Genomic DNA, 21296 nt, shown 5'->3' on the forward strand with positions numbered 1-21296 from the left:
ACCCCTTTTGCTGCTGCTCCTTTTACCTCCCAAACCTCCCCTCCCCCGCCTGAATTGGGAATGAGGCTTTGTTCTGGGGTGGACTCAGCATTTCTCAAGAACCTACTATGCGCACAGCCAGTGCTTGTTGACGTGAAGCCCTCTGCCGTCTCTGGCGACACAAGCTGCCCAAGACACAGCCCCTTCCCGCACCTCCCAGGGACCTCCCACCCCTCCGTGTGACCTCAGCCCGCTGTGCCCACCCACCCCGCTGACCCCGCGAGCGTGCTCGGGCTTGGAAAGGCACGTCTGTGGGTGTGAGACGGAGCCACGGCATTCGGTGACTAGGGGGAAGCCAGGTAAGTGTCCACGCTCGGTCCCATCCCGGCTTGGGGACGCCAGGGAGGGAGGCCAGCCGGGGCTGTCAGGCTGCCCGCCCCCTCCCGCCTCCCCCGGAGAGCTCAGATGTTGCCCGCGGTGGTGGAAGAGGGTGTGTGGGTGTCAAGGACTCACAGACCAGGCTCTGCTCTCAGCTGGGAATGGATGAGGGTTCCACACTCTGCTTCTGAGAAAGGTGAATTAGGAGCTGGAGTGGGGGGCGGTAGATGAAGGGGAGAAAGAGGAAAAAGAGATGCGGGTGAGGGGTTACCGAGCTAGGACCGACCTTGCATGAAAGGAAAGGAGACGTGGCAGGCAGGGAAGTCGGAAAGATGAGGCAAGGGCGGGAGGGGCTTCTCAGCAGTCGGGGCCCTTTCGCTGGAGTCTGGGGCCCTTTCTGCAGGAAAGGGGGGTTGTCCTCGCTTGATTTTTCGGCTGGTGTTCCCGAGGCTTTGCCCTGGGGGCAGCAGCCGCTGGCGAGGGTGGGGTGTTTCTCGGCCCGCAGTTTTCTACAGTGGGTGCTAAGGAGGAGAAGGGGGAAAGGGGATGTAGAGGGGTGACGGCCAGGGCGGGGGCGAGATAAGATTTCTCGGGGGGTGGGGTAGCAGCTGGGGGATTGGGGCGCCAGGGTCGGGTCACCATGGGATACCGGCTCAGGCTCTGCAGCCGAAGAGAAAAATCCAAGAAGCCGGCAAAGAAAACCACCCCCCGCCACCACCCTTGGCACCGTACCCCTCCCCCCAGGCCCCACCACTCCCCGCACCGCCTCCCCCGGCCGCCTCGTGCTGCCCCCTGCGTTGGGACGACCGACCCACGGTTCTGATTGGTCGGAGACCGGGAGGGGGAGCCGAGGGCCGGATTGGCTGGCAGGGCCAGCGCAGGGCGGGGCGGCTGATTGGCGGAGCTGGCCGAGGGGCGCGCTGTTGATTGGCTGGGGACGAGGAAGCAGGAAGGAGGGCGGCGGAGGCTCCGCTCTCGGGGAGTTTGTGGGGGAACCGCGAGCGGCGTAGCGGATCCCGGAGCCCGGCCCCCGCCGCCCGCCCGTCCGGCTGCCTGCCCCGCCCGTCCGGCCCCCGCCGTCCGCCCGCCCCGGCCAGGCGCTCCCGCCCCCCCGACGGCCCCGCCCGGCCGCGGCCCCCGCTCCGCCCGCCCGGCCCCGGCCCCCAGGAGGAGGCGCTGACGCAGCAGCGTGGAGCCCGGGAATTGAGCGCCCCCGGGGGGTTCCAGCCGCCGGATTCCAGCCCGGCCGGGGCCTGCGGGCGCCCAGAGCCGCGCCGTCCGCGCCGCTGTCCGGGTGAGCTAGGGGCCGGGGTCGAGGAAGGGCGGGGGGGGGGGGCGGGGAGGAAGGAACAAGCAGGCGAGAGGGAGCCAGCAAGGGAGGTAGGCGAGTGGAGGGGAGAGGACCGGCCGCCCGTCAGCGCGCCCCACCGAGCGCGCCGCGCCGCCGCCCCCGCCAGCCCGGGAAGGGACGGACGGACGGACGACGCGAAGCAGGTGCGGCCGCCCGCCTGCTCGCGCCGCCTCCCTCTCCACGGGTCCGGCGCCACGGTCCCGCCATCGGGGAGCGCAGCGCGCCTCGAGGTGACAGCCCCCGGGGGCCGCCCGCCTCTCAGGCTGGGGGCGGGGTGGGTGGCGGCCGCAGGGTGGCAGCTCGGCCGGGCGGCGGCGGCGCGGGCGTCCCGGGCCGCGGAGGGCGGGAGGACGCCGGTCGTTTCCTCGCCGCGGTGGAGCGGGCTCGCCTCCGAGTGCGCGGGCGGCAAGGCCCCCGCCCCCCCCCGCCGCGCCCCCTCCCCCATCGCGGTCCCCGAGGCAAGGGGCCGCGGCCGGGGGCGGCGCCGCGGGATCGCCCGCTCAGGGTGGGGGGCGCCCTCCCGCGCTGGGAGCTGACCGGTTATTGCTGGATGGGGGGCTGGGGCTGGGGGCCACACCGGGGCCGGGGGCAAGGTAGACCCGACCCTATCGGGCTGGAAGGAAGAGAGGCGCCGAAGACGGAAGGGAACCGGTTCGAGAAGCGAGCGTGGGCCGCGGGAGGCCCCGCGGAGACCGTGCGGAGCGGCGGCCGAGTCCGAGGTGGGGCGGGGGGGATCGAAGTTGTCAGACCGCCTCCAAGTGACAGCGGGACCCGGTGCTCGCGGCCCGGCCTGGTCTGGCCCTGCCCGCCTCTCCGCCTCTTTTCCGGGGCCGGGGGCCAGGTCAGGTCGGGCCCGAGGGGCCCGCTCCGCGGTGAAGCGCCGGACAAAGGCGGCGCCTGAGCGGGCGCAGGTGGTGGCGTCGGGGAGGGGAGCAGGTCCGAGCCACCCACCCCTAGGGGCGGGCGGCAGGGCCGGACTGTGCCCCAGGGATTGCGGGGGCCAGGGTGCCCGCCGGGAGAAGCTGCGGCAATGGTTCACCGCTCCAGCCGCTGATCACCTCCCGGTCCTGGGAAGAGTGGGGTCGACCCGGCTGGAGCAGAGGGGCAGAGGTGGGGTTGTGCACACGGTGGGCCTGGCCGGTGGTGACCGGGTTAGGCGACAGTCTGGTGAGCCACTCTAGAGCCTACTAGGAATGAGGGGTTTCAGCAAGCAGAGTCTGCCCATGAGGAGAGATTTAGTCCCATCTGGGACATCTAGTCGCCCATTGTCGACAATCTTAAGAGGGTGGAAGACCAGTGGGATTGGAGACTAGGAGATTCCCCCCAAATGTGCTCCAGCAACCCATCCTCAACTGTTTTCAGCACTTTTCTTTAGCCAAGAAGATACCTACAAAGGATAATGAGAAGCTGGAGTTTATAAATCCAGGCAGGAATTTAATGATTAAATGAAAAGGTTTCCATTCTTCTTCCTTTGTGGCACCCGAGAGACTTTCCCACTACCCTCTCCACTCCCATGTCTTCTGAAAAAAGGAGAAAAGGGCCCTGGAGGGACATCACTGTCGTTGGCTAGCTAGAGGATACTTGGGAACCAGTGGCTTAAGCTCTTGAGTGCCTCTATCTCCACCAGTGATCATTTCTAAGCTGGATGCTGTTTTCCATTTGTAAAAACCCACTCAGAACTCTCAGGGCTCCTCAAGGTTCCCTATACCTCTTTGAAGAGTTCGGATCACAAAGACGGGGACTGAAGCTGTTCTTGAATGTCCACTTTTGCTGAGATTCTGGGTTCAAGTCCCACCTCAGGTAGCTGTTGGTTAGGAGCTTCTCCCAGCTGAGGCCCATCCTGGGAAAGTTGCGTGCCAGCCTTGCTTAGTATGGGCAGGGAATTAATTCACGGCCACCCTCCGACCCCCTCCTTGGAAGGGTCTATACCCCAGTCTGGGTGGAGTTGAGGCTTGTGGGAAAGGGAGGTATTATCTCATGCAGGAGACTAACGCTTGTTCTGAGAGGATTTAATTGTATGTCTAAGATTCAGAGGATGATGAATTTCAAGGCCTTCTTACCTCCTTTAGGGCTACACGGTATGTGATTTCTTTTGGTGGCAGTCAGATGGGGATGACCTGGTCTTGCCACTGGAATATAAAGGGGAATTGCCTCTTTGACAGGCTCTTACCTGGCCGGAGACTCAAGTCAGTCTGGTCAGGTGTTTAGGAGGCTTTGCTCTGGAGAGTTTACTCCAGTGAAGAGTTTCTCTGTTTTTCCTATTTCCCTCCTTTCCTTCCTTTCTGTTGCTCTTCTGTCCCCATGGCAGGCCTGTGTTGTCCTGGCCGCCTTTTCCCTCCTGCTTCCTCTGGCCCTTCTGATCCAGTCTGTACACAGCTGCTAGATCATTCTTCCGAAAGCACTCCTTCGCCCATGTCATTCCCCTGTCCACACACTTTCAGTGGTTCTTCTTTTCCTGCAGCCTGACCCTAGATGGACCCCCTAGGCTCCCCCCTAGCCATGCGGGGCACAGTTCTCTCCCCGCATCTTTGCTTCTGCTGCTTTCTCTGGTTGTCCCCAGTGAGGAGCCTCTTGCCTTCCTTTCCTCCCACCTGAACCCTACTCATCTTTGTCAATCAGGCCCCTCCAGGCTGCCATTGCTTGCCTCTGAGATTGTGACCCTGGATTTTATAACATGGTGTCTTCTTGAGTGGTTTTGTAGGTTGGAGGTTTCTTAAAGACAGGGACATTATGAGTGTTAAAGTGGTGTGTGTGTGTGTGTGTGTGTGAGAGAGAGAGAGAGAATATTTTAGGATCTCTGGTATACTGCTCTGCATGCTGTGTTGTTGAATGAATAAATGCAGTTGGCTGCTTAGTTGATTGGGAACAGGGGAAACCTTCCCTTCTTCCCAAGAAATGCTCAGTATGGAGTCCTTGGTGGTTTCCAACCTATTTTGTCAAAGGCACATAGATGGGGCATGTTCGGGGTGCTTTAGCGTGGGGAACAAATGGAACTTAGCTGTTGCTTCTGATACTTCGGCTGGTGGAGAGTCCGTCCTGTGGATTGCTCACATGACACCATATAGACACGCACTGAAAAGGGCTGTAGTGCTGTTTTGCTCCTACCCCGCCAGGCCATTCTCTGCACCCGGCTTTGCTGCTCTTAGGCAATTTTCCTTGTTGTCCATGCTAAACGAATCCATATGTTTTATCTCTTCTCAATCCTGGGTGTAAATGAGGGAGAAAACACGGTTTTGAGAACAGAAAAGAAAAAGATTCCTGGGTCTGGCCCGTGGACAGGACTTTGGGGACTGGCATTGGAAGAGGTGTTTGTCACTGACATCAGAGGCACGATCAGCCCCACACTGGACCCACCCCATCGAGGGGAAAGCTATGATCCCAACTCTCTTGGAACTTCCGTTTTTGTTTACCATCAGACCTTGGAGCACGGGGGAAATGGGAAAGAGAACTGGGGACTGGTTTGACTCGAGACAGTGAAAAAATAAATTCTGCATCCATCCCCTTTCCCCCAAACCTCCCTTTTGTGCCCCAGTTTGATGATTAATGGGCCAGCATTTCCCTTCCAAGCGGGAAGGCCACCCCTCACAGTTGCCATGGCAATGCAGACCGCTCCCGTCAATTAAAAAAAATCCCTACTACTTCTCTCCTTGCTTCCACTGTGGCAGGAGACAGGCTACCTCAGAATGCATCTCCCGGGCTCTCTCCTCAGCTGCTCAGGCCGTTTGGCTGTGTGTCCTAGAACACAGTCCTTCCTCTCTTTCTGGGGTCTGCCCGAGTTTCATGACCCTGAGCCGGTTGTGCCCCTCTTGGATCCAGCAGCCCCTGGAACACGTCTGTGAAGAGGCAGAGAAAATGTTTTTTTATTCATCCACAATGCGAATTAAAGACCAGAATGAGCCCTCGGCTTTCTTTTCTTTGGGGGTTAAAAAAATTCCCTCCCCACCATCTCTCTGGTAGGTAGAGGTATAAGTTGGAGACGGTTTTGACATCCATAAAGGAAGTTTCAGTAAACCTGGAAGGAATTCAACCTCTCAACATACATACTTCACATTGAAGTTGTGTGGGGATTTTCAATTTATTGATTTTCGTCTCTTCCAACCTCTCTGTCCCAGCATTCGGGAGGACCTGTGTGTTTTCATTTTATCTGTTCTTATTCCTCTTGGCCTTGCTTTGGCAACATCTGGCCTCAGCGCCCTGTTGCAAGGTGAGTCATTAAAGAAAAAAAAAAATCTTAAGGGAAAAAGTCTCTGGAGCTGAGAAGTAGCCTGTGTTGAACTAAGGCTGCCAGCCGAAGCTGCTGGGTTTATGGAGCATTATATGAACAGCCCCAACATTAAAGGGCCTCCTTTTTATGAATGGGTCGTGAAGAATGTAAATAAAGCAGCATCTCTCAATGGGGAAGCATTTTACATAAGCAGTACTACCCTGGCCCAAGTATTTATGGGAATTTGCTAGCACAGTCTGGCAAGGCTCACTTCCTTTGTGAACTTGCCATTGTGCGGGGGACTTCGGAGGGACAAGGAGAGTGCTTCGTTCGATACCGAGGGCAACCCCAGCACTTATGCTCTCTGGGTCCATGGCCTTGACTGGATGGGCCAGCTCATGGCTAGAGTGCCTGTTAACTTTGAAAAGGCAGGAAATACAGAGAATATTCAAGAGCTCGTGAAGATTAGAAACAGAGGCTCCTGATGCCCCGGGCCCTGAGATTCTGCAGCTCCTCACCCTCTGGGCTGCTTCGACCTCCCCAGGTCAGGGGTCCAGGGAGATCTTGGTGGATGAAATCCTGCCTGGTTTTATGGGAGGTACCTCACTGGAATAAAATGGCCCGGTTTGAATTTCAGCTCCTTTATGTTTCCCCTGCCCACCTCCTGGTAGTACCACTAATGAGCAGTAAACCGGCTAACAGGGAGGAGGAGGAAGAGGCTGCAGAGGCCTGCTCCGGGGCAGACGGCTGGCCGGACAAGCCCCCTCAGCTCCACTGAGCTCCTGTCTCCCCCTCGGCTTTGCGGCTTTACCGAGCTGAGCAGCGGCTGCAGGCCCAGGGCTTCCAGTGGCAGAATTGGTGCCCTGCCCTAGGCCATGTGCTGCAGCCGCTCAGGACCAGAGGACTGTGGGTTTGCTGAGCAGGCCTCAGGGCAAAGTCATGTCCAGGACTTTGTATTGTGTCCTGGGAAGGATTTTTGTGCAGATTCCATTTTTCCCAGTGGGAAACACCTGCAGAGGATGGTTGGTTATTCACCTGACTCAGCGTCCTACAAAAAAACAAAAAACATTGTCCTTGAGAGCCTCTGCAGGCCTGATCCACCAGGAATAAACGAATGGGTTTGTCTCTGAGCCTTTCTGAGATTTGAAATGGGAATTTTTTTTTTCCGAGGCACTGTGACCAAGTTACCTGAACGGAAGAAATGATAAGTGACTCCTTGTAGTTAACAGGATCAATGCCAGGCAGAAACTTGGTGCCTACTACATCTTTTTTCTCACGTCCGTTTCTTTTCCAGTGGGTTTGGGGGGACAACGTGCTTTGACCCCCTGCCCTTGGTTCAGGAGGTGGAACCTTAAGGTATGCTTCTGCCTTTTGTGACTCCAGGATCTCACCTGGAGTGGTGGTGGCTGCTGCTTCTTCCTTTCCATCTCTGGCTCCTGTTTGCTGCCCACCCTCCCCGCCCCCCAGTCCCCCCATGAGGCTCTTTCAGTTTCCTACCTGCAGAGGAGAGGGGTGGCCCACCCTTGGGCCCCTTCTCCAACTTGAGCCTCGCTGTCTGAAATGGGGCGGGGGAGGGAGGGAGATTCAGTTTGTTAATCACATTCTCATCTGGCCAGGTGGTTGAGAGGTGAATTATTAGGGTTTAGAGGATGTTTGTAGGAATCATGGGAAAGGTGTTGGGGTGTTGTTTGATGCCAGGATACCCTGACAGGTATGCCAGAAGGGCAGATGGAGTCACATTCCTAGTAGAGTCAGAGTTGGCAGGCCCTCCTCAAGAAGTGAGGGGTGTCTCCTGCCGTGTGCCTGGAGGGGTTCACACAGATTCCACAGGACGGAGAAAAGAATTATAAAGTGGATTAAATGACTATAAGACGTGATCTTCAGAGAAAATTGAAAGGACTTAGATTTACTCAGCCCAAAGAGAGGTAGTCATGGGGCAGTTAATACATCTTTGAATATTAAGATGGTTGGTCGGTCGGAGTGTGATGACCAAATGTCAGTCTTTATTGCAGTTTGCGCTGGAGGGAGATTGCATCTGGTTCAAGAGATGTGGTGAGATGTGTGGGGGCCGTCTATAGCCTTCTCTTTTGGATTTATTGTAAAATCAAGACAACTCTTCGAAGCCCTTTACTCCTTCTTAGGATATGAAATGGATTTCTTACCAAAGCGCATATGAGAGTTGACTGGGGACTTTGAGCAGACTTTGCTGTAGAAACAATTTGTAAAAGTGTGTGTATGTTCTCTGGCCCGCCGCTGCCATTTCATTGGAGTACATCTTCAGTTCCTTTGTGATGTAAAATCAGGGAAAATGACGAAGAAGTTAATACCAACAATTAAAACAACACAGAAAATGCGAAATTGACTGTGCAGGGTGATCTGGAACGTTGGTCCGTGAGCCAGCCAGCTGTCCCGTGTTGCAGTGGGGGTGTGGGCTTTGGGACTGACCCCACCTGCCCCGCCTCTACCGTCTGCAGCACGGGAGTGTGGGCAAGTTCTTTTACCCCTCTGTACCTGTTCTCTCCTTGTTTGGATGAGATGGTGACAACCCCCTCATGAGGCAATTGTGAGGATAAATGAGAGTGAATGTTACACGTTTAGGGTGGTGCTGGGCACGTAGTGAGTGCTTGACAAACATTAGCCATCCTGTTAGACTAGAAGCCTCGGCGGTGAATCAAGTATTCCCTACCCCGCACACTTCGGAGATTCGGGGACTGATACTGCTGGTTCTCTGCGGCTGAGTTCGGCTGAATGTCTGTGACATTCTTTGTCTTGATACAGGTGTGCCTCCAGTTCCGCCCTTGCTTGCTCAATGCTTTGGAGTAAGAGGTGGAACGAGAGGAGTATTTTCCTGAGGTATAGCTGGGCAAGTTGGGAGAGAGAGGTAAGAGGATGGTAGTGGAAGAGGGTGGTGCTACGTAAATACAGGAGATTACCCTCAAGTAGCCCTGTTGAACTGTTGATCACACTGAAGAGGCACAGTGGACTCCTGGGAATTGGGGAGAGTTGGGGGGGGTCAGAGTTCCCAAGTGATGCCATCAGTCTAGAATAGAAATGTTAAATGGGGTGGAGCAGGTGGGCAGCCAGATCTTTGTTCATTCAACAAGCTCTTATTAAGCCCTGTGGGTGAGATTTAGTGCTAAGGCAGGCAGAGCCCACCTGTCCCCATGGAGCTCGCCTCCTAATGAGGGTGGCACTGATCATTTAGTTAATTAGTTACCTGTGAGGCATTTGTGTTGGGTCCCCGAAACTCTAGTAGGGTTTGCCTTGTGGTTCTGACTGTGCTGGTGGAGTGTTGGGAAGGCCTGGTCTTGGGTCTTGTTCTTCGTGGCTGGCTCACTCATGAGGTGAGCCCTCCACCGGGGAGTCTGAGGGCAGAGCTCCCAGGTTGGCCTGGCCAGCCAGTTTCTTCTGTTCAGGACAAGAGATAGCACCTCCAGGCTTGGCAGACCATCTTAGAAATCTAAGTTGTTGGTTCCGGCAGTGTCCTGGTGGTTGAAACAACATGAATCCTTTGCCCTCCTGGGCAGGTGTCCGGAGCAGGCTGATGAGCTATTGTTGTGTTTTTTGAAGAATTGTGTGTCAGAGGCATGACATTTCCTGTTGGTTTTGTGGAGGGCCTGTTGCTGAGCTTTGGGGTGCCCTGTCTCTGTTCCTGTTGATTTCTCCCCCGCTGTTAACTGCCCGGAGCAAACGGGTCCTGCTCCAGAAGTAGATGTGCTTCCGGCCCAGCCTGGGCGCTGTGGAGTCTGGGTGGGAAGGTGTGAGGGAGCCTTAGCCTGGAACTCTCTTGTCCCCCAGGCTGGAGTAATCTTACATGGAGCTCCTAAAGGTGAGTCTGGGAACGGTTGCATTTGTCTCCTGCCTCAAGACTTCAACTTTGGTCTGTTGCTCCTTCCTACATCCACATATTTATGAAGCAAAGTTCTCGGGCTGTTGTTTCCTCCCTGCACCCGCCCGGCAGGAAGCAGGCCCTCGGTCAGTGTCGAAACGCAGACCCGGCTCCGATTTGGCCTCCGTGAAGCTGCCATGGAGCCAGAGCTCCCCACGCCAAACCCCAAGGACCCTGTTACAGTCTTTGTCACGCTGTCTCGTCCTCTTTCTCCCTACCAGTCCAAGCCCCAATTTCTTCGTCTCTTTGGCATTTTTCTTCAGCATTTAGCCTCATACTTGACATACAGGGGAAAAGAGTGAGCTCGTATTGAGCACCTATTGTATCTATCCCAGGTATTCTGCTAGGCACACATTCTCATTTAACTTGATCCTCATAACAGCTTTGCTGTGTAGACAAGAATACCGAGGCTCCGAGAAGTTCAGGCTGTTCACCAGCCCTACTTAGGATCAGCGGCAGCACGACGTGGCTTCTAGCTGCTGCAGGTCTCACATCTGCTGTGTTGAGCCACGGTGAGAGGTCAGCCAGTGTTGGCTGAATGAGTAAAGTCACAAGAGATGCCGTGTGCCTGGGAATGAGCAGCAGGCGCTCTGGCTTAGCTGGACTGGCACCTGCGGATGCGGGTCTACCTCGTGTGCACAGGGGGTGTGCACCAGGAAGAAGCTGGGGAAGGCACATCACCTCACGAGGGTATGTGTGCCTTTAAGGAAAGCCTCTACAAACTAGTTTTGCATTGTATGTGATTACCTTCTGATTTGTCAGGTTAGAGTTTCTTTCTTTTTTTTTTTTTTTTTTTTTAAAGATTTTATTTATTTATTTGAGAGAGAAACAGCATGAGAGGGGAGAGGGTCAGAGGGAGAAGCAGGCTCCCCGCTGAACCGGGAGCCCGATGTGGGACTCGATCCCAGAACCTTGGGATCATGACCTGAGCCGAAGGCAGTCGCTTAACCAACTGAGCCACCCAGGCACCCAGGTTAGAGTTTCTTAAAGCAGAGCACCGTGGTGTGACTAAAATACAGTGCTCTCTGCCCAGTATCCTCGTTCAGTGGCCCACGTGTGTATGTTGACTTCTAGATCCTAGGGGTACACTGTCTCTCTCGCTGTCAGCCCCTACCTAAAGGAAGGGCCTTGCCCCGCAACCAGGGCACTGGCAATTTCTAGTGAGGAGATTCCTTCAGCTCTACTGTTAACTTTATTCCTGCGCTTAATTGCAATTCTCATATAGAATCAGAGAGTCCCTTTATACTTTGACTCAGAACTCCCCTTCCTCCCCACTGAGATTTGTGTTCCTTTAGTTACAAGAGGCAGGCTGTCCGGCTTTGCGTCTGAAGCCAGAAGTAAGTGGGGTTCTGGATACTTGGGTGCAGCTCTGGGCCTGTGTGTGTGGGCCCTCCTGCTGGGATGGTCATAGCAGACAGGAGCAGCCAAGGGGCCGGGCTGGCCGAGGTACCAGATGCAACGTGGCGTAGGTGTGAACGTTCGCTGCCTGGGTGCCGCCACCTCTCTGGGCTCCTGGGGGCCTCGAGTGTGAAGTGGGAGGAGCAGGTGGTCTGACAGGCCATAGATCGGCTTGGTGCCTCCAGGGGTGGACCCAGCTCTTCAGATGGCCACCAGACCCGAAGGCACTCCATAAAATGAGCTGTTTCCAGACGGGTCGGGCCAGTTCCGTCTGGTGGTGTACGTGCTTCCTGCCCAAGTGTTGTAGGATCCCAGCCTGACTGCCCAGTGAATTAGGTGCCCACAGTCGGTGAGGCTTGAACAGGCACCGGGGAGGCGGGGCCAGTGGCCGAGACCACTGCTTTCTCTTTGGGGGCAGCACCCCGGAGGCTTGGGCACTTCTACTGTCTGTGGGTGCTCGTGCTGAAGCAGCAGTCCCATGGCAGGAGCTGGTGAACGCACGCCTCCTGACCCCATCCCCTGGCCCTTTCACATCCAGCTGAGTAATTCCCAGACGCATGGAGCTGTTGTTCAGGGTTTGTTGGGGTATAGTTTCTGCCCCTGTCCTCTCGTTGTGTTGTAAACAGAGCCCCCCACGAGTCCCCCCCCCCCAGTGTCCGTCTTTCTCCGGGGTTGAGGAGAAAGGTTGGGTGTCTTTGGTAGAATACAAGCAGAGCAGAGTTCAGGTGCAGGCTGGGTTTTCAGATTTCTCTCAGCCCCCACGGCTCCGGGCCCCTGATGTGGGGAGCCCCCCACGCCAAGGGCACACTGCCCTCCTCTGTCTGTGGGTCCGGAAGGTGGGGTGGGGGCATCTGCTAGCCTGCCTGTGCAGAGACTCGTGTCATCCTCACCACCACTCTAAGTAAGTTCCTTCTGATGTATCCGTTTGAGATGAGGAGTCTGAAGTTCAGGGAAGTTAAGCTGTTTACCAGGGGCAGAGCTGGCTTGCAAATGTGGGGCTGCCTCCCTCGAAGGCTGGCTTCTTTCCAGTTTACCAGCGTGGGGGGATTCAAGAGATAACAGCCGTGGCTGAACCTGGCTTTATCATAAGAGTTTCAGCAGCTTCATGAAGTAGCACCAACTACATTTAAATGAGCAGGAGCCTGCCTTTGTGCTCTTGCTGCCTTTCTTCTCTGATAGGAGATTTAAGAAGCTCAGTGCTCGTGAAAAGCTCTTATTCCTTTGGGGGGAAGTTACGCCAAGAGAGTGTGCACAGGAAGGCAGTGCTTAACTCAGTGCCAGTTGTGTGACTTCGGGTATCATCGAGGGAGGCGGCTTGGGTCCGGGCCCTTCCTGACCCTCACCCAGGTGACCACCTGGTCTGCCTTTGCCTAAGACCCGCCTGAGTGGGTGAGAGAGGTTTCAGGAAGGGTAGTGGGGCAGAGCCCTGGGTCCTGAACCCGTAAGAATGGAGGTGTGTGTACAGTCTAGAGCTGAGGAAATAAGGGGTGGGGGGAGAGCTGTGGCCAACGTCTTCCTGCCCCAGGGCAGCCCCTGCTTACAGGAGTGATCTGGGCTTGACCCCCTGGTGTTCCCTTCAGTGCTGCCCACAGCCCACACTCACCAGGCCTCTGACCCTCCCTTGCACACAGCCCCTGGGGTGTGCCCTGCCCGTGAGAGTGGGCCAGGTGCCTGATGTTGCTGCAGCCCGAGGGCAAAAGCCAAGTCGTCCCTCCCTTTCTGCTCCTGTGTGGGGAGGACTCCTAGCCCTGGACAGACGTGGGATGCGGGATATCGACGCTTCAGCTGGGCCTGCTGGGCCTGCTCTCCCCCTCAATTTCATGACCCACAGTGCCTGGGCCTGTGACAGCCTGTTTGCTGTGTTTAGAGTACACTCGGGATTTTGGATTCAGCCTGTGGTTTGCTGGGTCTCTGGTGTGGAGGACACCGGCCGGCCACTGTCCTTCATGGCAGCTGGCTGTTTGCTCATCGGAGCTGGGGACAGTCAGACTGGTTTTCTTCAGTGCGAGCTAACTTGACACAGTCTAGGTGAGCAGTGATATGCCCTGGGGAGTCCCTCCTAGGAACCTTCTCCCGAGGGGACCCGGACTACCTATGCCTGGGAGGGCAGGGCTTCCCCGAGAAAAGGGTGGTGCTGAGAGAGCCCACGCACCCTTGTCTCTCGGCAGTGGTAGGAAGTTCCTGGTTGGGCTAGTGTGTGGGGACAGGACAGCAGGAGGATTGGCCAGCTGGAATGGGAACCACGCCTCCTGCTTTCCCAGGGTTTTCTCCATGCCCTCCCCCCTTGAGCTGGGCCACCCCTGCAGGTTAGAGGGGCCTGGCAGTCTGGGAGCCCCCTGCACCCAGCCCCACCCCAGGGAAAAGCTGCATCTGAAGTTCTCACAAGTCCGCCTTCAAAGCATGACTCATACTCGCTCTCCTCAGATGGGAGTGCAGCGAGGCAGGCGGCAGAGACCCCAGCCTCTCCTCAGGACGGTGAGTGACATTGCTGTCTGAGGCACCGCATGAAAGTTAGGAGTTCTCTTGCCGGTGACAAGGGGTTCGGTGGATTCAGGAGAGGCTAGCAGGAAGCTCTTAGGCTTGATTTGGAAATGTGAGGTGCACCCTGTGATTTACAGGCTTTCTGGGATCCGGGGACAGTGGGTGTCCCTGAGGGACTGGAGAGCTGAATGGGAGGTAAAGGAGGAAGACACTATAGGGAACACGTCCCCAAGTTCTGGGGACAGGCTCCCCTCCCAGCCTCTCCCTGCTGGCACCTTTTTCATGTGGAGAGGGGGAGTCTGAGGGGGTGGGGCCAGTATCCCAGAGTCCACCCTTGCAACTGGTCCACCAGCAAACTGGGGGGGTAGGGGAGTAACGACGGGACAGGCCAGTCAGCCCTCCAGTCAGAGCACTTTTGCTTGCCAGGCTTGCAAGCACCTCCCTGAGCTCACTCTCTTTCCCATCTGGCTCCTCCTTGCTCTGTACTTGGTGTCCATGTCCTTAAAGGCCACAAGCCCAGGTGACCTCAGCCTTGGCCCCCAGCCATTCCCAGGCCTGACTCCTCTGGTAACTTGGGGCCTGTTGAGGGGCTTCGGCTCTTGCTCAGCTGTGCGGTCTGTGGTCTGTTCACGGATCCTCTGTCTCCAGGCCCTTTGGGGGTGGGGAAGGGCTGGGCCTAGGCTTTCCTAGGAAATACAGATGTGCTTCTTGTTGGGGCTCCTCTTCCAGCAAAGGGGTGCCCCGTGTTTGAGAAGAGGGCCTGTGGATTGTAAAGGATGCTTTTTCAGAGTGCAAGGAGGCATTGCTAATAAGCCCGCTGAGCAAACGGATGGGGGGCCACCCTGCATGGGAGCGGGGCGGGGGGGGGAAGGGCAGTGTTAGGGAGCCTATCCGACCACCTGGGATTTCTTAGGAGCCCTCCTCTATCTGTGCTTCAGGGAGGAGTGGGTTTGCTTCCTGTGCCTCTGTCTTGCCCCACCTGGTCTCCGGGCAGTGGCAGGGCCGTGCATGTGGCCAGAGCTGTGCCTGGCACGGTGCCTCCCTTTTCCAGTTTTCTGAGTCCTTTCTGAGCCTGACGCCCACGGTGCTCTCAGCCTGGTTTTCCGAACTCTTTCTCAACTAGTACAGTGTGTGTGGGGAGAGAAGATAACCAGTGACCCCAGCCACTGGCCCACGGCCACAGGAGCTGCCTGGGAAGGGCTCGGGAATCCATGGGAGCCTTCAGGCTTGGGGCTTTCAGGGTTAAATCCTGGCCCAGCAGGGACTGCTCCCAGCCTCTCTGGGAGAGGGAGTATGAATAACAGCAGCAGTGGCGAAATCAGGCTGGAAAGCCTGGGCCTGCTGGGTGGGGAGGGGGCTGCGGGGTGCCTGGGAGGTCAGAGCCTTGTCTGGCACCTTGTTAGGCAGCACCTTGCTTTGGGTTGGGGAGCAGGTAGGGAGTGAACGGCTCAGTCGTCTCACACCACTGACACTGACGCCTCCACCCCCCCACCCCCCCCCGCCAGTTCTTCATTGCCTTGGCCGTGCCAGCTTCCAGGATACAGCCCAGCTCTGGCCTCTCATTCAGGACGGGGCCCAGGCTGCCCCAGGTATGTTGGGGGTAGGATGCTGCCTGGTCGTGGGCATTTTCTGTCCAGGGGTTTGGGCTTCCTGCCATGCCCCACCCCCCCAGTCCTCTTCTCTGCCTGGCATCTTGCCTACCAGGAGGGAGACCTGAGAAACAGGGCAGGGCTAGCAAGGCAGCCCAGGTTTGGTTTGTCGGTTTGTCTCCAGTTAGTTCTCGTCTTTGATACTTTATTTCCCGAACTCTTAGAGGCTGTTGCGTGGGGTTCCTACCCAGGAATGCTGGCTCCTGGGGCCGGCTGAGACCTCCCCGACCCTGAACTCCTCACAGCCAGGCCTTCCCCTTCAGGGGGCTTTTCCAGCAAGACCCAGGTTATGGCTGTCCTGCTGTACGTGCCGGGCAGGGTGTCGCCACAGGCTGGACTTTGTTTTTCTCCACAGCCCAGCAGGCGGGTTCCTCACCTTAGCTCCTCACTGTCTCTGTCCTTATCTTCCTGTGGCCAACCTCAGAAGCCCCAAGATGGGGGAAGGATTGGTAATGTTATTGAAGGAGCAGATGGGCTCCCACCACCCCAGCCCCATCCTGGCTTGGTGTCTTCAGAGCCTCTTCCTGACCTGTGATAAGTATCTAGCGGGAGAAGGACAGGTAAAGAACTGAGAACTTTGCCTCCAGCGCCTTCTGTCTTCTGACCCCAGGGCCTGCATCCTTCCATAGGCTGTTGAAGGGCTTAGTTCAGAGAAGGACCCTAGGCTAAAAGAAGAGTGGGGCAGCCAGTCCTTGCACAGCTGTTGGTGGCCTGAGCCCACTGGACCTTTGCACTCTGGAAGAGGGGTCTTGGGAAAATCCAGGCTGTAGATGGGGTGAGGGTAGGCCAGAGTTACCGAAGGGGGAGGGCGTTGACACTGGATGGGCTGCAGCAGAGGAGAAAGCAGGCCAGGCAGGTCACGGTGGGCTTCTCCCTTCTGCCCTGCAGATTGGAAGTACCCCATGACACACACACGGAGGAAGTCCCTTCCCATGCTGAGTTCCGGCCCCTCTGGCAGCCGGGAGCCCCTGCAGATGGAAGGCAGCAGTACGGAGCCGGGGGCAGAGAGTGTGGAAGCAGGCATGCCCGAGAGCCCAGGGCACCTCACCGGGCGCCGCAAGAACTACCCACTGCGTAAGCGCCCGTTGGTCCCCGAGAAGCCCAAGGCCTGCAAAGTGCTCCTGACCCGCCTGGAGAATGTGGCTGGTCCACGGAGTGCAGATGAGGCTGATGAGCTCCCCCCTGACCTGCCCAAGCCCCCAAGCCCAGCCCCATCCAGTGAGGACCCTGGCCTTGCCCAGCCCCGCAAGAGGCGCCTGGCCTCCCTCAATGCGGAGGCCCTCAATAACCTGCTGCTGGAGCGGGAGGATGCCAGCAGCCTGGTGGGCACCCGTCGCAGCCGAGGGGGCGACTCTCACCGCAGCCGGGACCGGGCCGCGGGGGGCTGGTCCTCCTCCAAGAAGCGGCCCCGGCTCGAGGACCTTGGAGGAGGAAGTCGGGACCTGTCCCCAGAGCCAGCACCGGATGAGGGTGCCCGTCGAGATGGTGACCCAGCGCCCAAGAGACTGGCCAGCCTGAATGCAGCTGCCTTCCTGAAGCTGAGCCAGGAGCGGGAGCTACCCTTGAGGCCACCGCGTGCCCACCCAGAAGCAGAGGGGCGCTCCACAGAGCCACCGGCGCTGAGGGCTCCGAGGCCAAAGTGGGCTAATAAGGTCAATGGCAAGAACTATCCCAAGGCCCAGCAGGGCCCTGGCTCTGGGGAGGCTGTAGGCCCACTCGGCTGGCAGAGGCACCCCGAGGAGCCATGGCCATCCGCCACCCCTCGGGGGCCAGCCAGCCAGCCACCTTACCAGCCCCTGAGCAAGGCTCTGGAGAGTCCCTTGGGGCTGCGCCCCCACCTGCCTCTGCTGATGGGCGGGCAGGCAGCCTTGAAGCCAGAGCCTGGGCGCCCAGGCGAAGAGTCGCCTGCCCCCAAGCAGGAACTGCACCAGCCTTCTTTCCCCACACCCCAGCTGTCCCCCCTGCCAATGCCTGGCAACCCTGCCCACTACAGTGGCCTGTGCGGTCGACCTGAGCTCACTGCACTAGGCAGCTTCTACCTTTACTGCAGCCAAGACGGGCTGCAGTGTGGAGGCTACGCCCCCTGCCCCATGCTTCCCGAGGGCAAGTTGTCCCCAGTGGCTGCACCTAACGAGGGGCTCCTCTTGGCATCGAGCTCAGTGCCCGCAGGCACCCCTTTCCAGCACACTCCCTGGGGCTCTCGCTACTGTTCTAGCGAGGACACTGGAGTGAATGGCTACAGCATCTGTGAAATGTTGCCCCCATCTCTTACCCACATCGGCACTACCTGCGGCGGCTGCCCCTACAAAATGCCTTTTGCAGCAGGTAAGACTTCCTAGGTGCGGGATGTCCAGTCGCAGCAGGGTGGGCCATGGATCGGCGTGGGGCTCCTTGAGGTCTAGCTACTACGTGGGAGGTCGGGGGCTTTGGGAAGGGAGGCCTCCCCTAGTTTTGCGCCCCAAACCGTGGAGCAGTCCCAGAAAAGGGGCCCGTGTCTAGCTCTTAGCTCTGTTCCCCACTGTCTATGGGGATTTCTTGGCGTGGCAGGTAGCATTGTGGCAGTGGAGGGGGCAGGGAGAGCCACCCCTCCGTCCCCTTCGGGATGCCCGTTCTACTCTTGAGTAGCAAGTTACATGTTGAAAATAGGGCTTTTGCCAAGTCGCTCTTGTGTCCCTCTGCCTCCCTCAAGGAGAGCTAGAATTCTACCTTGCAGGAGCCCATTCCATCTGCGTGCTGGCCTAGTTCAGCGTTCATGAGAAGGGTGGTGGGTACTAGGCCCCGTGCCAGCCGCAGGAGGACTCCTTCGCCCTGGCCGTACAGGCCTTGAAGGGGACGTAGTACGCAGACGTAGCCTCACCTCGCGAGGGGCTAACAGAGTGGGCACACGCCAAGAACAGACAGGCAGAGTCCCCTACACAGGCAGGACGCTAACAGGGCCTGGAGCTTTGGTGTCTGCCTTCCTAGCAAGGCCCGGACACCTGAGAGGCTTACACTGCAGCCGGTGGGACAGCCCTTCACGGGGCTCTCTTCCCCCAGACTGGCAGAAGTGTCCTCACATGCCTCTCCACGCTCCGGCCCTGGCTCCCGGGTGGAAATGAGGTGACCAGAGCCATCCTGTCTGGCAAGTCTGCCCTGCTGCTGGTGAAGTGAGAGGCCAGGCCTTACCAGGGCTCTCCCTGCCACCACCCCACACCCCTCCTGGTAGGGGTCTATAAAACAACTTTATAGACCGGTTGACTCTGGCTAGACTGGTTGTTTCAGGTTTTGGCGTGACTTGGAGCTCTAAGAAATGAGATCAGGCTGCTGCTTGGGCTTTTCCTTCTTTTTTGCATCACTCTCCCAAATCTAGACCCCTCATCCGTGGGACCCAGGACCCTGCCCCCTCGCCCTGGAACCCCAGTAAGCACCACGTGCCAGGTATTGTTCCGAGCGCTTTACATGTGGGAGGCCACATGGCATGTAATTGAGTACAGATTCTGGAGCCAGACTGCCTGGAGTGAAATGTTCTTCCCCACTTCCTTAGACACGTGATCGTGGGACAAGCCAGTAACTGCTCTGTGTCTCAGTTTCCTTCGTTATAGAATGGTGGTCATGGGACTTACCTCGTAGGGTTGATGCGAGGCATTGATAAGAGAAACACCCAGGACCCCCATATGATGGTTGCCGCCCCTCCTTCTGTTGCAGGGCACTAAGAGGTAGCGTGGCTTGCCGGAGGTCACACAGCCAGTGAGTGGCAGGTCTGGGACTCATATCCCGGGCTGATCCCGGCCCCCCTGCTCCTGAGCACTGTGGGAGCTCTGGAGGAGATGAAGTCAGAGCTAGAGACACTGTTCCCATTACCCCCCACCCCCTTCTTTCAGGCTAGCAGGGGGAGATGGAGATGGCTGTGGGCCAGTCTCCAGGGGCAAAAAACACCCTTGGCCAGTCACTCTGATGGTCCACCTTAAAGGCCCCTGACTCCGCTTGTCACCTCGGCGGCCTCAGGCTTCACACTCAGCATGACAGGAGCAGGCTCTGAAAGCAGGGGCACCAGTGGGGTTAGTGCTAGTCCTCACCTGCCCTCACCCCCTCTCTCCTTTTTCCCAGAAGGCTGCAGGTCCCTGGGCCAGCTGGAATTTCCTCTCCCGGAAGCCGGCCACCCTGCCTCACCTGCCCACCCCCTCCTGGGATGCCCTGTGCCCAGCGTGCCGCCTGCAGCAGAGCCCGTCCCCCATCTTCAGACCCCCACCTCGGAGCCCCAGACAGTAGCCCGCGCATGCCCTCAGAGCGCCAAGCCTCCCAGCGGCTCCAAGTCAGGTCTGCGCACGGGCTCTAGCTGTAGGCACACGGCGAGAAGCAAGGCCGCCTGCAGGCCCAGCCACCCCAAGCAACCACGTGTGCAGCGCCCGCGCCCACGCCGCCGCCGCCGCCGCCGCACTAATGGCTGGGTGCCCGTCGGGGCTGCGTGTGAGAAGGCTGTCTATGTCTTGGTGAGTGCCAGCTGTTAGCCCCCGGGGGAAGGGGACGGTGGCCGTGGGGACATAGGACCTGCTGTGAGGGGATCCCGGGAACCCTTGGCTCTAGCCTGTCTGGGAACTGATCATGCTGGCCCGGCCTGCTCCCCCAGCCCCGGCTGGTCCGGTACCGCGGGCCTTGGGGAGGTGAGGGGGTGCACGGTCAGTGTCTTCACCTCTCATCCTTGCTCATGCTGTCTCTTCTATCCTGGCTTATAAAATGGAGGGCTCTCCCAGAGGCTTTTTGGATAAGTGTATGTGTAGGGAAAATGAATATGAGTGATCCAGGAACATCTGGGTTGAGGAAAAGAGTATCGACTAAACTTTAGCGAGCTAAGGTGCTTTCATCCGCACCGCTACCCTGTGAGGGGCGTATCCCATGTTCCTGTCCTCATTTCACAGACGGGGAAACTGAGGTATAGTGGTAGATTAAGTAATTTGCCCAGGGCCGTGCCACTTCACAGTGGTGGTTTAAAGATCAAAACCAAATTGCCCCAATAGGAAGTTTGAGGACCTTCTCGATGCTGGGGCTTGGAGCAGGGGAACTGGCTGTTGGGTTGTGTTGGTCACAGCACAGCCCCAGAAGCTTTAGGCCACTTTCCTATCCCTGTTCCTATTTTTTTTTTTTTTTTAAAGATTTTTATTTATTTGACAGAGAGAGAGAGCGAGAGAAGGAACACAAGCAGGGGGAGTGGGAGAGGGAGAAGCAGGCTTCCCGCAGCGCAGGGAGCCCGACATGGGGCTCGATCCCAGGACCCTGGGATCATGACCTGAGCCGAAGGCAGACGCTTAACAGCTGAGCCACCCAGGCACCCCACCCCTGTTCCTATTTTGTATCCTTTCTCCAGCCATGGGGAGCTCCCACCCCTGTCCTGGCCCTGAAAGCCAGGCTTAGGGAGAAGAGACCACTATGCAAACTGCTTTTGTAGTATTCCATCCTCAGTGGTTTGACTGCCCGGAGGAAAGCACGCAGAGAATGTCTTCCGCTCACTCCCTCCTTCCTCCCCTCCTCATGAGCCCGTTTGTGTCGTTGGTTTGTTGCTTAGGATGAGCCAGAACCAGCCATCCGAAAGAGCTACCAGGCGGTGGAGCGGCATGGAGAGACGATCCGAGTCCGGGACACTGTCCTCCTCAAGTCAGGCCCACGGAAGACGTCCACGCCTTATGTGGCCAAGATCTCTGCCCTCTGGGAGAACCCTGAATCAGGTACCCCCTGCCTGCAGTCTGAGCTGGCACTGGTCTCTTCGTGTTCTTGCCACAGAGGCCGCCCTCCACTCAGCCAGCATCTGTCTGCTGCTGAGGGCCACAAGATGGCCTGTGTGTGGTTTGGGTCGGATCAGCTCCTTAACCTTTCCGGCCACCAGGACCTGGGCACCTGTCCCCCCACCTCACCTGTCAGTACCTTTTCCCCCTTCTTCCTCCATGCCTGACAGCATTCCAGGCCCCTGAATTGCCAGGCTTGGCCTGAGGCAGG

The 21296-nt window shown here is 57.8% G+C and overlaps 1 protein-coding gene across 7 annotated transcripts; it reads left to right on the plus strand.

The window, feature by feature from the left end:
- The first annotated feature begins 219 nt into the window (after positions 1 to 219).
- BAHD1 (bromo adjacent homology domain containing 1) lies at positions 220 to 21290 on the plus strand. Of its 7 annotated transcripts, none has more exons than XM_081830899.1 (6): positions 1299 to 1651; positions 15186 to 15273; positions 15690 to 15889; positions 16218 to 17654; positions 19416 to 19798; positions 20869 to 21290. In XM_081830899.1, exons 4-6 carry the CDS (start codon positions 16232 to 16234, stop codon positions 21250 to 21252), a joined length of 2190 nt encoding a protein of 729 aa, XP_081687025.1. In that variant the 5' UTR covers positions 1299 to 1651; positions 15186 to 15273; positions 15690 to 15889; positions 16218 to 16231; the 3' UTR covers positions 21253 to 21290. The 7 variants fall into 7 exon arrangements, with proteins under 7 accessions (XP_081687029.1, XP_081687023.1, XP_081687022.1 ...); XM_081830901.1 differs by having other exon boundaries at positions 15186 to 15269; positions 15685 to 15889; XM_081830896.1 differs by lacking the exons at positions 1299 to 1651; positions 15690 to 15889 and adding an exon at positions 535 to 553 and having other exon boundaries at positions 15186 to 15269; positions 19419 to 19798.
- Positions 21291 to 21296: the final 6 nt, after the last annotated feature.

This window comes from Leptonychotes weddellii, chromosome 9 (assembly GCF_054177405.1).
Source record: "Leptonychotes weddellii isolate Sample4059 chromosome 9, ASM5417740v2, whole genome shotgun sequence".
Taxonomy (NCBI): domain Eukaryota; kingdom Metazoa; phylum Chordata; class Mammalia; order Carnivora; family Phocidae; genus Leptonychotes; species Leptonychotes weddellii.